Source organism: Lates calcarifer, linkage group LG20 (genome assembly GCF_001640805.2).
Source record: "Lates calcarifer isolate ASB-BC8 linkage group LG20, TLL_Latcal_v3, whole genome shotgun sequence".
NCBI classification, from domain to species: domain Eukaryota; kingdom Metazoa; phylum Chordata; class Actinopteri; family Centropomidae; genus Lates; species Lates calcarifer.
The window spans coordinates 23148985-23167208 of NC_066852.1; the positions used below are offsets into that span (position 1 = coordinate 23148985).

Here is an 18224-nt window from a genome sequence, read left to right on the forward strand (position 1 = left end):
TAGAAGATCCAATTAGGAGATCTCTCTGTCTCAAATCAGGCCTCTGTCAACATGTCTTATGAAAATGAGATACTCTACATTCCCACGTTAAGTGGGCGTTTCTCCCTCCCGCCAAAATGACCACAGTCTTGATGGACTGTTGCGTGCTTTGTTTAGCCCTGTGGTTACCTTGTTTTGAAGCCCATTCTAGATTAATCATTTATATTTCAGCAACATCTCAAAGCGAGATTGAGCTGTGTGTTAGTGCTGAGATAAGACCAGACAGCATAGACGTAATATGAAAACGTAATTTTATTCTGCAGCCGTTTCCTTATGTTTTGCATCTTCTGGGCTTTTTAAAACAAAGGGTGCCTGAAATGAATTATGTAGGCTAACAGCAGAAGCAAATATAATGGCCTGAAAAGAGAAAACAAGTGCATAGGCCTGAGAATACACTCGGGGTTGTGGTTTTGATTATGTTTTCTCAAGAAAATGTGTATGATGTTGAATTTGCCTACATTATCCTTAAGCTAACCTGGCATTATTTATTTTTATTTGGAAATGATTGTATAGTTAATAGCTACTTAATAAAAAGCAATACTGTTGCTTGATTTATCAGGGTAACCACAACTATCTGTCTTATGCACATTTTGCATACGTTGCCACTTTATCAAATGGGCTGCAGCAAAAAAGGGAATCTACATCAAGTGCTTAAATAAACCATTTGGCCTAAGTGATACACACCGCCCCATTTACAGTCATTATCGCTAACCTTTTGCTTGTCCATGAGACATAAAGCAACATTATCATCTCATCAGTGTCATGTTTTTGGCCACATGATGAGTATTCATGGCCTCTTTCTCTCTGCATCTACAGAGAAACACATCTTATCTTGCAGCATAACTTCGTCTGTCTTCTGTTTGGTGTTGAGTCTGTTTATCACAGCTTGTCTGCAGAAAACAGATGCTCTACTTCTGCTGGAAACTGGGTTGACACTCAATGACCCTCAACCCAAAACAATTAGCAGAAATATCCTAAAAAGCTCAAGAGAGAAGAATGTTGTGCAGTGCATCAGCTGGTTTGACACAATGAGCAACAAAAGGACGGACACTTGTCGAACAAAATTCTCCTTTGAGCCATGGTCACTACATGAATGAAGACCTGGCCCTTTCACATAGTTTTATAAATGGCTTCAGCCATATTGGATGTTACTTGTGAATTTAAGCTTCATGTGTACGTGGAGGAACTTACTTTAACTTTGTTTTCCTTTTGTTTTGTAATTAAAACCAAGAATTGCAGTTAAAGGAAACAGCTTCATGTGGATCTTAAAGGTGCTTTTCATCCACAACTGAAGTGACTTTTAAGGAAACACAATGACTAAAATTGCCTTGAATGCACACTCCTTTGATTGCTAAAACAATGACCCATGCAATTTGAAGTTTGACTCCCCGTGTGAGATAATAGGACAAATGTACTGAATTTTGCTAGGTGACAGTAATTGCTCATAAGTGATACTCACTGATATGACATGCAAATTGCTTTCTATGGTATCATTGGGACTGAGTGCTTCCAGAAACTGACAGCACATCCAGACACTTCTTCGGGCATACAAACAGGGCTCATTAAATATGAAACCCAGACAAGCCTTTTTTTCAGTTTTTGGTTTGGTTAAGACAGAAATTGTTTGCTTTGTCATTCCACCCAGGACTCTTAATGTTGCTACAACTAACCTCACCTGAAAAGTTCAAGATCCAGCAAAACAGGTTGAGCTTTATCACTTTTTAAATCAAATACATCTTTAAGAAGATTTTGTTGCAATCAAACTGGGATGAGGAAGCGGGATGTTAAGGAAAGCATGGTTGCTAATGCATGATCAGTAATAACAAAAGACACCACCAGCTAAATCCATGAAAAATCACACTACAGAATCCCCCTGTGACAAGCATGAATATGAATTATTTTTGTTTTGTTTACAGGTAGAGCACATTAGGTGCTGTTAGGATTTCATGAGGTTTTTACATAAGAGCAAAAGGATTCTCTTTTTGTTTTTTCTTTTATCTTTTGTCATGTTTGGAAAACCAGGAAATACCAGTTTTTGTTTCTTGAGCATGTCATACTGCACCCTCCTGACATGTAGATGGTTAATGCATTACTTCTTAATTGTGTACGAATTAAGTGCTGGAAAATGAAATGACAAAACATACACATTAACAAACTGTCAGCACTATTAAAGAGAAGACAGTAACTGCTGGGTTCATTTCCACCCACAGCTGTGATCTCAGCTTTTTACTCACTGAGTATACAATGTTGTTATTACTGATAGGAATGATGTGCAAAGCTATAAAAAAAATAAGATTCAGCTTGTATTAAACCAGAGTTACCCTTTAAAGCACAACCTCCACAGAATATTTCTGCAACCATTATGTTGGCATTTGGTCAGACAGTCATTACTAGCCACCAGGTAACTGACATTCATCATCCCCAGAGAATAATTCCTATGGATTTTGTTGACCCTGAACCGTTTTGTCTCTCTCCATTCTGATGTCAAATGCTGTATTAACTTGAAGAGTGTGGTACATGTGTATTTCAGAGGTCAGTGTCTTCTAACTTTACTTTAAATTCTAGTAGCGAGCCTAAAGTTTTCAAAAAATACCAAACATGTCAAGCTGAATTTTGGTGAAATGAGTATAAAATGATACATAATGTAGAATACTTCTTTTTGATGGGATGGTGCAGTCATGAAAAAAACAGCTCTTGAGTTTGAATATTTCTCCCAGCATAAGCATCATATAACTTCAGTGAAGCGCTGGAACAAGCTGTCAGACATAAGGATTTCTAATCTTAAAGCAACCGGGGGAGGAAAAGTGCATTTCCATGCAGTTTTCTGTGGATATTTCATGGTGCTTACAATACAAGGAAGTTTATGGTGACCCCTGATCTTTCCCTTTAGCCCCACGAACAGGCCAGACTTTTCATTCAGAGACTTATGTAAGGCTCTTAAAGGCTGATTGACTTAGGTGTGTACGTGAATCCAACATATGATATGATGAAAAGAGTCTTGTGGAGACTTTGATGTTCTCTTCTGCCCTCCCTCCTGAATGAATTTACACCAAGAAACTCTATTATGGACTACCAAGAATGATTCTCTGCAACCATCCAGCCTACCCCCATCACCCTGACCACACCACACCCCCTCCCACTTCCCCCAAAGCCAAAGTCCACATTAACATCGTAATAGGAAAGTGTGTTAAAGCACAGCTTTAGCAGCCTGACAAGAGCGAATTGGATGTCAGAAGGATTCCTGCTCAGTTTAATTGAATCTGCCCAGCACTAAAAAAGAAAATCTGAAGTCAAAATAACCTATTAGATCTATCAGGTAATGTTTTGTTGAGTTTGACAGGTAGCACTGCACTGCCCCCCACCACCACCTTCACTCCTTTATTCCTGCAGGTTGAGTAATGCAGGAATGTAGAGGTGTGTGGTAGGTGATGTTATCCACAGTGTTTCTTTCTCTCGCTTTCTGTTATTCGTTAATAAATTGTGGCCTGCTCTTTCTGTTTCCTGGAGCTCACTCAGCAAATCCCTTGAGTTTGTAACCAGGCTGGAGAAGCATGTGGAGGGGTTTCAGTGAGTTACTACAGCTAATGGATAGTGGGGGCTGGAGGTCTGTTCCACGTGAACTGATTGCTAAGAACTGGTTGTTGCACAGTGTCCTGACTTCACTGTTTCTGCCATTTCCTGTTTCCTGTTAAACAAGTCTTTTAAAAAGGCATTAGCTTGGAAGTGAAGGTTAAGTGTATGGTATAATGGTATCCAAATAAGCTAAAAGCACAAAAATGCATCTGTAATGTATACATTATATTAGGCAGGAAAGTGCTTTGAGTTTATTTAAGGTCACATCTCGTTGTCACATTTAGCCATGTGAATCATCCTCTCTCCACCACCCCCTCCATCCATTCTCCAACAGAACAGTGTGGACTGTTGGTTAAAATATTTGCTCCTCCAATCACGTCCACAAACGGATGTTAACTCTGGGTTGTCATGGATCTCTACACCTGATCAATAACTTTCACATATCATTACAACCAAGAGCTCCAGGGTTTGTTTGTTTGTTTGTTTTTTTTTACTTCACACCTGCTTTGGAAGTTAAAAACATTATCTACTGTTTCCACTGTGAGTAGTTTGTGAATGTTTCCACAATGTTTGATTCCCTTTTTACAGATTTCTAATTGTATAATACCAAGTAACATTATCTCATGAGACTCAGTATAAATAATGCTCCAGTCTCAGGGTATTTTATGTAACATGCTTATACATTTAAGTCATTTAATGCTGTTGTGGTCACAGTTAGCTTCAACTAAGTCCAGTTGCATCCGATTAAAACTTCCTTGAGATAACTATGACCTGGATGAATGAAAATATTCACAGGCTCACAGTTAGGTTCAAAAAATGTTTAAAAAATAAAAAAGGTTTTCTAAAAATCTGTGATTATAGCACAGAGAGATTTCTCATCTCTTTTCCTGCTCAGTTTCATGATCTCCTGATTGCAGTCCAAACTGTTAATGTTGCTGCAATGTGGTTTGAGTGGTTACCAAATAAAAAGGAGCCAAACTGGAAAATGATTTCTCTTTGGGTCTTGTTAGTTGGAAAGAAACAATACCAAAAGGGTACATGCTGGAAAAACAATTCCTGTATTATTTGTGATCTGAAGCAAAGAAAGCAACACAATAATGGATAAGATTAATTACATCAAATCAGATCAATTAATTAAAACAATGAGTAATTGGTAGATATGAAGATGGGACTTACACCGAACCATGTGGATCATTCCCTGTTCTCACTGCTGTTCCAAATGTGAAGTCTAAATTTGTTATTGAATAATATTGGATGCTTTAGTGACCATATACACATCTTAACGTGTATTTCATCTATGGAGTTCAACAAAAGGAGAAAGTTCTGGAGCACGGGAGCAGCAGTCATGATAACATAGGCAGCTCTAGATTTACTGTGGGTCCAAGTTACAGTGTCTGCGTTTGGCCGCTGGCAACAGGCAACCAAGTCAACCATACAGTCAAAAGTCTTCTTAATGAATTCTGTTCATGGCAGGAACATGCTTTAGGTGGTTGGTTAACGCTGCAGCTCCAGTGTCCCTCCATTTACAGTCAATGGCTTCCATTGAATATAATTTACATTTCTATCACGTTTAACTGTCAGACAGCCCCACAGGGATTTGGTGGCTGTTGTCTGTCCATACTGAGTTTGTTCTTTCCTCTGCTTTCAGATTCTCGAGCCGGAGAAGGAGCGCCCAGAACGGTGGATCATGCAGTGATTGGAGGAGTGGTGGCTGTGGTCGTCTTTGCCATGCTCTGTCTACTCATCGTCCTGGGGCGCTACTTTGCAAGACACAAAGGTAGTGTGGACCTGAGAATACAGCTTAATAAACAACTCTAACACATTTCATCTTTACTGACTAAAGCTGCATCGGGCAAGATGTGTGTAAAGTGGTCATCTTCTCCCTGTTTAGATAGATACTGTAAAAATATCCTCAACTAACTGTTGAGTGGCTGCAACAGAAGGTTTGTAACTACATCAGAAACTGCATATATTTAAAAAACTCTGAATAGAATAGGTTAGTGGAAGCAAAACATACCACTTTATGCAAAAAGGGTAATATGGTCTGCATTTAAAATGAATGCACTGTCTGATTCTGGGTCAGTTTTTGATGAATTCATCATCTACAGCGCTTTTTAAATTTTCAAGAGCTGAGAGTCTCACCTCTGACTGGCTTCTTGTGTGTAGTAACAGCAGCAGAGACTCGTGGGTATTGTAGTATTTAAGGCCATCTGCCGTGCCAAGCTGACTTGATTTAAAAATATGGAAAAAAAGATTTTGATTTCTCTGAAATAAACCTGAAATAATCTAAACTGATCATTAAATTATTTAGAGGACAGACTTCTGTGCTTCTGTGTTGAGGAATATTGAGTATACAAAACCACTGGTTCCTAACTTGAGGATTAACATCAGCAACTGAACCCGAACGTGCAGCCTCTTTATTTTGTTTCTGTAAAAATCTCTTTTTACATCCTTCATTGGAGGCTGTCCAAATAATGGAAATATGGCTATTAAGGCTATGGGTTACTGATGGTGAGTAAAATTACATTTTTCATGCTGCCATGCTGAGTAGTAAAACACATCTCGTATGCTGCCCTCATAACACAGAAATAATTATAATCTATAAGGAATTTCACACCATGATATTTCTTATGCAGGAGGAAATGAAATTGGATACATTAACCACTTCAGAAAGGAAATAGTATAAATGAGGCAGCGTCCTGAGGAAACGGAGACGTTGCATTCAGCGTTTCCCCAGAGGTTCAAGTCGACATGATTTGTGTTCTGTTGATGAATCTCAGAGAGTGTCTCTGAACCTGTCCTGTAGCATATATGACTGGTACACAGTTGACACACACAGTTCATTATTTGTAATCAACCTCACCTTCTCAGTCTGTTAACGCTGGCTCGGCTTGTATCACTGCTGTCTGGCAACAACTGCTTGCACCTGCCGATAAAGTTTAGCTGTACTGCTGTCAAACTAATGGCCTAAATCTTTTGTCTCTGTTTTGTATTTGGCAGTGTACTGTAGAGGCAGGCTTACCCCTGCCCAGTGGTCTAAAAATTATTCACTCCACAGCCCGTTGTTTGGTTAAAAACACACACAAGATTTATTAAAGATTTATTAAGGCCCGCTGATTCACAGTTTAGCAGGATAACAACCAAGGCTTCACAGAACGAGAAACTGTGCTCCCAAAGCTATGTCGCTTATTAACTGACTGACCCACCCTACTGCTGTAGCAAAAACACAGAAGTCTTAAAGTGACAGTACTCAACAGTCGGGATAAATCAAATGATTCATACCTCGTGAATTCTCACAGAGGCAGATTATTAATAATGGATTCTATTCATTCCAATAAACATAAACACATGCTATGTCCTGCTGACTTACATGATTCATCAGAACACCACACCATCGCATAGCAAGGACAGCCAGGCAGATTCTAAAGGATAAATATGGTTTATAACAACGTGGATCTTATTTTTGTAGTTTTGTCCTTCGTTTGTATCATTAATAATAACACATTATGTTATATTTTCACATTAAGTCAATGTGGTGACATTGCTGAAAGCTCTCAAACAGACCCACAGGTCAGTCAAACTTATCTGGAAGAGAAAACAGAGATGAATGGTAAAACTACTACCCACACTGTCCATTTTAAACAGTTCACAGATGGAGTTTATGGGTCAACCTTGACCCTTGACTCACCATACTTGGAATAGTTGTGTGTGCACAGTTTTCAATCATTACATAGCCAATGTTAGCATTATTTCTTCTATTTGAGTTAGCTAGCTGTGGCCGGACCTACCTATCTCACCACTTTCCAATAGCAATCAGTGTAACATCCAGACTGCCCTGAAGAAGTAGCACTGCTCAGAGGGTGTATTATAAATACAAGCAACCATCGCCACCACCTGCTTCCGGAAAGAAACCATGTACAGCAGCAGAGAAAACATACAAATAGCTGCTTTTCATTGTCACAGTGGCATTTTTTCTATCAGGCTGTTCAAGTCATGTTTTCTATAGAGAATAGTGTTTACAGGTTTAAGTGCTGTGGATGCCAGTTATGAATATTAATGGGAGAATAATAATGATCACAGGGAGACAGCCTCTTTTGGTGACTACACCTATGCAGAAAAATGTTGAGCTGTGAGACTGGAGACTGGAGGGGTCACTACCAGGATGTCAGGTCAACTTTTAACTCCCATTCTGTCGGAAACTCTCCATGATAACCACTCAATACACAATACACTTAGAAACAACCCACAGCCTTGAGAATAAGCACAGGAGTGTGGCTGTGTTTACTCAACGGGGGCGGATTACTGCGTAATTGTGATATTGTGTTGAATTGCCAAAAGTCAGATACACTGAGTATTAGTTATAGAAGAATGGCTGCCCAAGTGGCAGTAAAGTTCAGTACTTTTTCCTTCAAATTGTCATAAAAACCAGGTGTTAAATAAGGAGAACAAGAAGCGGAAACGCTGAAAGGAAAAACAGGATTTGGCTTTTCTGACATACAGTCTCAACATGTCACTATCCTCCTTACAGCACCACTGAACCCCCTGTTTCTATCTACTCAAGCAGCATTTGTGCTTGTATTTGTTCCACATGTGGAAGTGCCCTTCCCCATTCGTTCTGGAATATTGCCTTCGTTATCAAACTCTACCCTGATAGGATATGAATAAATCTTCTAAATTAGGTTTGAAGTGGCTTGCTAGTTCCTTTTTTTCTGAACTTGACAAGGTTAATTTGAAGGTGTGAGCCATGCTCTTCCTCACACTCGAGATTATTTCAAAACCCTGATTTTCATGTGCCAATCTTGAATGAAAAAGAAGGGAAATGATGTATAATCTGAATATTACAGCCTGCTGCTGTTTGGTTTGTGTAGATGACCACACGGTGAAGGAATTTGCATAATTAGGTGCTGTGTGATGTAGAGGCACATTTTAATCTTTTGTATCATCTAAGCAGCAGGTTATTATCCAGTCCGTGACACTGTCCTTCATCCCCCTCCTCCTCAGGTACCTACTTCACACACGAAGCCAAAGGAGCAGACGATGCAGCGGACGCAGACACAGCCATCATCAACGCAGAGGGTGGCCACACCAACTCGGACGAAAAGAAAGAGTACTACATCTAATCAAAACAGGACCCCTCACTCTAGTGTCCTCTTTGGGACACCGAGCTGGTTTTGGGGCCAGGGGAAGGGGGAGAGGGGGGGTTGATAGAAGGATTGAAGGTTCAGGATCACTTATAGTGAGAGTAGAGGGGTCAAGGAGGAGAAGAGAAATGGGTTTTTAAAGAAAGGCCTGGTTTTAAGCCGTTGTTTAGTCTAGTCTGCAGATGTAGATGGAATGTTTTGTGTGTAAAAAAAAAAAATTCAAAAAAGGAGAAAAAAATGGGAGGGTTCGGGTTTTCGGTAAGACGGGGATGGGTTCGGGGTGGGAGGGTTACGCCAGATGTTGCCAGAAATCACTGTAGAGAGCTTCACCATTCAACACCTCCCTAACTGCTGGTACGAATTTTATTTAGTTCAACCATTTGCAGAAAATTCTGTGCCTTGTTCTGAATTTTTTTGTTCTATCCATACTTTGGATTTGTGTTGATCCTCATTTGCATAACCTCGTTGCTCCCCCTTTTCCCCCTTTCATCTTTCTCACTTGTAATTATCAATGTGCTGTTGGCTTTTGTATGAGGGTAAAATTACACAGCCACTTTATTCATTTTCCTAAATGTATCTGCACACACGCATCCTCTACATAACAAAAAACACTCTCCAGTATACTGTGATTTGTCTGAAGCCATTACTTCCCTCTCTTCTCTTTTTTCCCCTAAAGTTTTGACGGCTCCAAAAATGCATGGAATGCTTTACATATCATTGTACAAAGGACATAAATGAGAAACAGGTTGGAGATACTGTTTATCCCCTCCCTGCCCCCTCCTAAACACAAACACATTTCAAAACATAATCAAAATGAAGGCAGTAAAGGATAATATGAAATGATCTCCCCGTTTTATTGGACCAAGTCAGCTCCTAAATTTGTTTTTAGCAACCTTATTTTGTTCTTCAGAGCAGATATACTGCTGCATTTTAAACAATTACTTTTCTTAGTAAAAAGAAGTAGTACATTATTTTTCCTGAATGTGCTGCCATTTCATTATAGTAATTTCTTCCTCTGTTCAGTGTTTCTTTTCTTCTATTTGGCTGAATGGTAGCCCTGTTTTCCCACTGGCTTTTATTGAATTGTAATGATGAGATTCAATTGATTTCCATCTGTTCTCTCGCCAGAATATATTTTCTTACAAATGGGAAAGTAAGAAAATATAAATTGTTTTAAAGCTGGTGTTTTGGCAGACTCTCAGTTAAGATGCCTCAGTAATAAAAGGCTGTTGGAAAAGAAATATTTGGTGTTAATTTTTGCCAACCAGCAGCCAAAAGATGCTGCGTACTGTACATAACTTTACTGAAAAGAGAGGCAGCCTTAACCAAACTCCAAACTGAAACACATTCTAATTTATGTTACTTTTAGGAATACATAATCTGCACAAAACATAAAGAGGGTTATGGTAGTCCAGGTCCTCCCATCAGCGGGTTCATGTTATTTCATAGACACACAATCCAGTATAATTCAAGCCAATGGAATCACAGTTGTATTGTACACTAATCCTTACTAAGAAATATTTTTTGCAACTTACTATAATTACAATGGAGTACCTTGTGGATTTTATTGTATCACAGTCATTGTGAGTTTTGTCAAATTGTAAAAACAAGCAAATGTTTGGGAAAGTAAATATCTTCAAACTGTAATGCTCTGAGAGACAGGACAGTCTTTCCACTTTTCATCACTCCTTCTGAAATATATACCCTATGGTTTTGCTTTGATACAGCAGCTTGAGCGCATCAACATTTGATATTTTTTGCATGTCTGTACGTGCTAAAACCCATTCTCTCCGCTTCTCTATCTTGCTTTATGTATCGCCTGCCAAAACTGAATGAGGATCTGTTTTGCTGTGCCAGCTGGGGAGCACTGAGGAATGCCAAAAGTAATTAATTGTTTGTAACAGAACTTAATACACACGTTGTGCTCCGTGGTGTTAATCCATGGTTTGCATTAATGCCCTGGCTTCTTAACATGGCAATGAGGGTCTATTGACGGCATTATTTGTCAATATTATGTGTTCACACAGCAAGCAGCTCACTTAATGAATCCTTACTCTATGTGACAGTTCGGGTGTGTAGGGGAGTGCAGTATGCATATTCAACGTTTGAACAGGCAACGTATGAACATTTCATGGCTTTATGTGTCATGATATCACATCATTCTGAACATTTTATCAACACAAATGATAAACTTATCATCAGCCCCAGTGGTGACTGCAGCCATTCTTCAAATGTCATATTTTAAGGTGTGGAAAGGATAGAATCAACTGTACAAACCAAATTCTATCAGTAGTGAAAAAGTGACATTTATTGTGTTGACCATCCATTTTCTGTTGAGTGTAAAACCAGATGAGGTGTAATGATACACATTCTTTTCTATCCATCCATTAGCTTATCCTTTTCAGGGTCACAAGGCATTCTGAATGTGTGATGCAGACATTATTGGAGATATTGTTATACATCCATTAGTGTAAGCCTGCTAATTACATACTAGGGTGTCATCATCCATTTTCTGTGCCCCCTAGAAATGTCTGTTGTTTTGCAGTTTTGGATGACTGTCAGCATTTCTGTATTTGCTTGTGTTCTTCTGTATTTCCAGCACGTCTTTATGCCTTGTATGTGTTGTCAAATTGGACTATGTGTGCTTTCTATGAATGCATCATATCTGTTGTCAGAGTGGTAAAGATCTTCTCTTCATTTTTCTTGTATTTTAGATAAGGCCAGTGTTTCCTTAAAGTAACATTATCTGACTATTTTACCTTGAAATAACCGCTTCAAAAATAGTTTTGATGGTACACTGACTTGTAATAGGGAGAATCACCATTACACCTCTTTCATTCCCACTCCATGCCGGATTTAATGGGTACCATCTCCCTTGAAAAGTTCATAACACTTAACATGTCACTTTGGCACACATAGAGTAACCTAGCTCTGCAGTTTTTTCTTTCATTTATCAAACCCTTTAATGAATTTTGTATTTGTTGTCTGAGCAATTGTTAGGCTTTGATTTCTGCGGCTGCAGAGACTGCTGTTGTGGCTGCTTAGCAAACGTTACATAGTGTTGCTTTTAAGTTTCACTGCATTGCACTCTATTCACCACTGATTTCACCCTAAAGATTCCCCTGAACTCCACTTTTACACTGAATCCTCTCTGACAAATTAATAGAGTTGCTTGCCATGTGAACACTCACATCTAAGATTCAGTACTTTACTGCTACGTTAAAGCATTTGATTGGATTCTGTGAATGAGCAAGTCAAATTGCAACACATTACCAGTGCGATAGCTTTAATATATCACAGTCATGCATGAAGACAGCATTTAGTCTTTCCATATCGAGAATGTGGGCCTAAGGTTGTCCAAGGTATTTGAGGAAGTTCTTATGAAATGCATAGTGCAAATTTCACTTTCTTGACCATAAGGCATCTGAGCTTTTTAAAGTCATCAAATATTTTTTTCTGCAGTTTTAGAAGGCAGCAAGTGGGCTATGCGGAGCTGTGGACATACTTTTAGCTTTTCCATCCGCTGTGGCAATTGTAGATGGGAGTTACATGAGGGATGTTGAAGACTAAGATCAAAGATGCCGTGTCCAACTCTCTCCAACTGTTTCCTCTTCTGTTAAAACTTGAGTTAATTTAAAAGTTCTGTACTCAGAAAGGAATTACCACTAAGTTAACACTGTATGCTGATGACACTGTTTTGTGTTTGTTAGTGGATGGGTGGGGGTGGGGAAGGGTACTGATTAGGTTAGATGTTTTACAGTCTGGTGTCTGATAAAATTATTAACTGACTTGTTATCGTTGCTTTATGAATCACAGAGCAGATGTCACTTCATCTGTAAGACTGAGATTGTGTGATTTGTATTTTACAGTGAGCACTATTTCGCTTCAGTGACATGTGGCAGCTTCCATTTAAATCAGACTTCAAAACATGTACTTGCCAATAAAGGAATAGAAGTGAATATTTTGTCTTCTCCCTCCAGGCTGATGCATTAATATTTTATTTGTGAATATTGAACCTTTTGTGGGTAGGAACGGCAGGAGTGTTTCTCCAAATGTTTTTCCTTAACAATAAGATTTTCTGTTCTTTCAAAGTTCCAGTTAAAAAAGTAAAAAAAGTTACATTTGAGTAGGTTTAAATATTCAGAAATGGTGAGGATTCAATTTGAAGTTAGTAGCAGAATCATACTTAAGGTTATTGTATGTATCACTTTATTTTCTATTGAACACCCAGTAAAGTAAAAACAACAATGGATTTTGGTCTGACAGTGTAACTGTTGTAAATTTCTCCACATTAAATTCTTTTGATAATGTCCTGTCTCAGGTTCATGCGTTGCTGACTGATGTGACTGCATCTCAGGTAGAATGCAAAGTTTAGGCCCCACCTATCAGTGACATAAAAGCAAGTACAATGCATCCTCATCAAACCAAGTGCAACACATAATTTTAGATCCAAGAGGCAAAATTGGTGAGATATTTTGCATATATGTTGTACATGTTTTCTGTATTTTTCTTAATATTTGGTGCACTGTAAAAGATGTGTTAAGTATTGCTTTGTGTTGACATAGGTCATAAAGAGTACACTGTTTATTGGAATGAAGCAGGATCAGAAACTTCTTGTGGCTGTACTACTGTCACTTTCAACGCAACACCGCCTTTAGAAACTCGTTTGATTCCCAAAAAGTTTTGATTGTTTCACCAGTCATTGTTTTTAGATTAATTCTTTTTGTCTCTCTGCTGTTCTTGGGAAATGTTAATGTGTATTAATGGAGAAAAGGAGTTCCACATTCCCATACATATTTTGTATTGGTTCATAAATAGACATTTTTACAAAACAATGAAGAGTTCTTGTCTTAATAAAAAAGAAAAGATATTAATGTCCAAAATAAAAAGTGTTGTTATTGTTTTTTACTTCAAATGTTAGCATATTACAGTGATGCACCATGGGTAAAATGAAAAAATGTGGACTTATGTGGACACACAGTAATGTTTATTTACTTTTTCTTCCTTAGGACTATTTGCAGATGATGAAGCCTGACTGCATTTTCCTATCTCATTCTGACGGCAACAGACAAAATCCTTTTTACGAACTGTTCACAGAACTTTCAAGATATATGGTCAAAATGTCAGAATTTGAAAAAAATGTAACATTTCAATGATACAATTGGCAAAATGTAGATAGTGATAATTTTAAGCTATTTTAAGAAACGACGTAATTGAAACCAGGTTATGTTTAAGCAATATTAACCGAGACTTCAGTGATGCTTGACCGCATCACTGTCGTGCTCAAATGACGTTAAAGCACACCCTCGAGTGCAATATTGCGATTATACCAACAGAGTAAAATGTATATGGCGGAGTAATATTTTTAGTGATGAGTAAGGCGTGCTGTCATGCTGATTTGAGCACATTCTAAATGTCTTGTTGACCAATCAGATTGCTTGGTCGGAACTACTTGTTGTATACTTTCTATTAATGTACTGAGGATATGTTGTTAATTTATGTATTTGGCACAGATACGCTAATACTGAATGTATCAGTAAAATGTTCGCAGAGAATGTATTTGTTTCCACCAAAATATCTAATCTCACTGTACAATATCCACTTGGACTGATTACACTTTATTAATGGTTTCCTCTAGTTGCTCACAGCGCTTGGTTGGTGCAAAGTGCTTTTGTTGCCTAACCGTCATCACCCCATACAAAGAAACACTAAAATCCACACAGCTTGGGATCAGGGAGTGACAATAATAATTTCCTCTCCCTGGAGAACATAGACTTAGGTTGTACTCATGAAATGCTTTATGGGCAGCAGCAGCAATATCAGCATGTGATTGTTTCAGCACTGCTTTCAGGTGAGCACTGTGGCAGCAAAAGAGCGGAGCACTGACAGCTTAAGTATACCACCATAGTGCAAGGAGTGCATTGAATATATGTCGTTGTGAGAGGAATGGTTATAAGAGAGCGGCAGCAGACTTGAGTTGAATGCTTGGAGTAATGTGCAGCTGGGAAGGCTTTAAGAATATCAAAATCATCCTTATTCTGTTGTACAGTCAAAATTACAGCTTTTTATGGACTACTGGAGCAGGTCTTATCTAGACAAGGAGAAAGGGAGTGTAAGCAGAGAAACAGAAGGTTGTATATACGGTTAGATGCAAAATTTTGGGTAAAATATATATTTAGTTGATTGTTGAAGTAAAAGAATACAACCCCTGCAGCAAACTAAAACTAACTGATGCCCAGAAAGCAGTGAAGGCTATAAAAAAAAGTGCTTCCAGATTGCAATTTCTATAGTCCAACATGTAATTAAGAAATGCCAGGAAACATTACACAGATTGGGTAAATATCAGTAAATCCTGGATGCAGATGTCCTTCAGCCAGTCAAGAAACTGAAACTGAAAAGAGGCTGGCTTCTACAACAGGACAATGATCCAAAGCAGACCTCAAAATCCACCAAGGAACACAAGTTGAAGCTTTTGGAGCGGCCCACATGGTCTCCTGACCTGAACATCATTGAAAATCTGTAGGCAGAGCTTAAACATGCTGTGTGTGCAAGACAGCCTAAAAATATCTCAGAACTTGAGATCTACTAGAAGATTCTTAAATACAGAACAGAGACTCTCAGATGCTGTGATATCTGCCAAAGGGGGGCTTACTACACACACTGACCAAGTAGGGAGACCAAACCTTTGCACATGCCACAATTATTGTTTAATTATTTTCTGTTCAACATGAGAAAATGCTCCCAAAGACGATGTTTCAACTTCACGTTTTCATCAGGTCCTGTTCAGCATGTTAACATAAAGGTACACATGTAGACTTCACCCAATTCAACCCAGGTGTGACTCCCAGGTTGAGCCAACTAGGCCACGTCGTGATTTGACCTGCGTATTATAATAGATAGTATTTTCTCGCACCATTATGAGCAGATTTTTAGGTTTGGACAAATAAAATCGTATCTCCTTTTTTCTGTCTGAAGTGAACCCTGGCAAACGCAGGTGGCAAGAAATCTTTATCTCTTGCATAAACCAGTGTGAACATGCACTATAAAACAAGCACTCTTAATTAACACAAATATAGAGTAATACCTTGTAGAGCGCCATGAAAGCTTGAATATATTCGACCAGGTTTATGTTCTGAAAATCAATCTCTTCTTCCCTGCTTGATGAGTGCAGTGAACCTTCTTAACTAACATCTTAAATAAATGGAGATAGTGTTATTGATTCCGACACAGTAGATGGAATTGACGTGAGGTGAGCTATTCGTCATGGAAAAATGTATTTCTCCATTCATATTTAATGTTCATGAGTCAGGTTTTACTTTAGACATTAACACACTTCTAATATTCAGTATTCACTGGATGACTTGAGTAGAGGAAGATATTATCTTTTTAATTACATTTTCACCTCAGGCTCTCATTATACCTCAAGTGCTGTACATAATGAGCCAACATCTTAAATAAGTAAAGGTGATACTGCTATTGATTAGAGAGTGAAGACCTGAGGCAAGCTATCAGTCATAGAAAATGTACTTCTGAGTTCATGTTTAATGTGCATGCCAGTTGGTCCCTTATAGACTCATTAGTCAATATCCTCAAATAACTTAAACAGAAAGAAATCATATTCATTACACTCTAACTGACTCTATAACAGCAAATGGCTGCACCTAATAAAGCCAGAGTATATGTGCTTGGTTACTGTGTTTTCTCTGTAGCAGTGAAAAGGCCAGTGATTGAGTCTTGCCTTGATGTGTTAACCTTGAGAGCCCGGAAGGTTAAAGATGTGATATGCTGAAATTAAAAGCACATTATTTGTCCATTTCATATGCACAGGTATCACATTATTGTTTGACTCCAGTGTTTCAATCCTGATCTGATGAATGCTGTTAAAAAGTATCCTTGCTACCAGTCACATATTATTCACAGATCACTTAAATAGCGTCTACCGAGACACCATTAAGAGCCCATGAGGAGGCTCTGCAAAGCAAACCTTTACGGCCTAGGTATCAACAGGTGAACCCGAAGTGATTATGAATGATTTATTGATTGTGAGGGGCAAGAAAGAGCAGAACCATAAAGCCTTGTTGTAATGGTGATCCTTAAGGAAATGAGGCCACCCGTAAGAGCTCACAGTAATTAAGCTACTTGTCCTTGCTCTGCAATCACACCAGGTCAGGTACTTTATGCATCCTTTTTGCATATAATCATTAAACACAAATGAACAAATTAGAAATTATATGTATGTGTATTCAAGCCTGGAAATTACATTTGTGAATGTGTTGTTTTTTTGTGAAGAACTGTAACTTAACAGGACTTTGACAAAGGAGACCAGGGTTTGCCTCCTGAGTCTGGTATTTTAGCTCTTTTCAGTTGTTTTGCGTCTAGTTTTACTGATTTTACATCTTACTCTGTGTCAAGTCGGGCTCGTTTTTGGTCTCTGTGGTTCTTTTGCTTGTATTTGTGTTTATTTCTCCTCATTTTGTGTCTCTGTAATCTTTTGACCAACTTTCTGACAAGAAATATGAACTTCATCCAGAGGCTCTGGTCCAGGGGTTTCTGGGGCTGTTCAGTAATCCATTCGTAGGTCGGACGTATGCTCAGGCTGTTGCTTACACTGTACCTAAGGCTATAGTTTACATTAGAGTTAACAGATAAGTTTCTGTGACGTCAGCATGCTAACCAGCTAGCCATGTATCATCACTTTCTGTTAGCGACTCACTGTTGTGTCCAGACTGCCCTGAAGAAGTAGTGCTGCTCAGAGGGTGTATTCTAACCCCTTCTACTGTAAACGTATCGATGGCTGAAGCTCTTGGAAAAAAATCATCACCACCACCTGCTCCTGGCAAGAAACCACATTGGGCAGCAGAGAAAACTCACAAATAGTCTCTTTAATGAGGATGTAACGTGCTGTGTATCACAGCTGAGGTGACAGCGGTGCTTTCAGTCTCGCCTGAGTGGAGCTCCACCACTTAAAGCTACTGATTCAGTTAGTGAAAAAAGTGGCATAACACATTTCCCAAAATGTCAGGAAATTTTTTTTTTACTGAGCTTCATAAATCTTCAATAATCATGTCCATGAAACACTAACTTCTTTCTTAAAAAGTGCTTTTTAGTTGTAGCTGTGGCTGGTTCATATTGTAAATTCACGGGCCTGAAATTTTTCCACTTTTGTCACTATTACTGAAAAAAGGTCACCTCTGTAATCCACCATTGTTTTAATGCAGTACCACTCTGTCACAAAGGTGCTTGTTTTTTGTTAAAACATCCATTCAACCGTGGCACCCTCCTCTTTGAGTTGTTGTCATTGTTATTTGTGAAATCATAGAAACAGCCACTTACTGGTTTAAAAAAGCATCTAGACATTTGTTTGTTTGACTTCAGCAGAAAATTGCTCCATGCCATTCAGCAACTGTTGTGATTGTTTTGTTTTCAACAACAATTTCTGCTCAGTGGGTAAATTTGACTTTTTTATGTTTA

At 38.6% G+C, this 18224-nt stretch overlaps 1 protein-coding gene across 8 annotated transcripts in view; it reads left to right on the plus strand.

Moving 5' to 3' along the window:
* cadm1a (cell adhesion molecule 1a) overlaps window positions 1-13661 on the plus strand; it is a 333568-nt gene extending 319907 nt beyond the window's left edge. For all 8 annotated transcript variants that reach the window (XM_018689297.2, XM_018689298.2, XM_051078413.1 and 5 more), the window contains 2 exons: window positions 5261-5389; window positions 8614-13661. In XM_018689297.2, coding sequence (XP_018544813.1) covers window positions 5261-5389; window positions 8614-8732 — 248 coding nt within the window. In that variant the 3' untranslated portion in view covers window positions 8733-13661. The remainder of the gene's footprint in view (window positions 1-5260; window positions 5390-8613) is intronic.
* Window positions 13662-18224: the final 4563 nt, after the last annotated feature.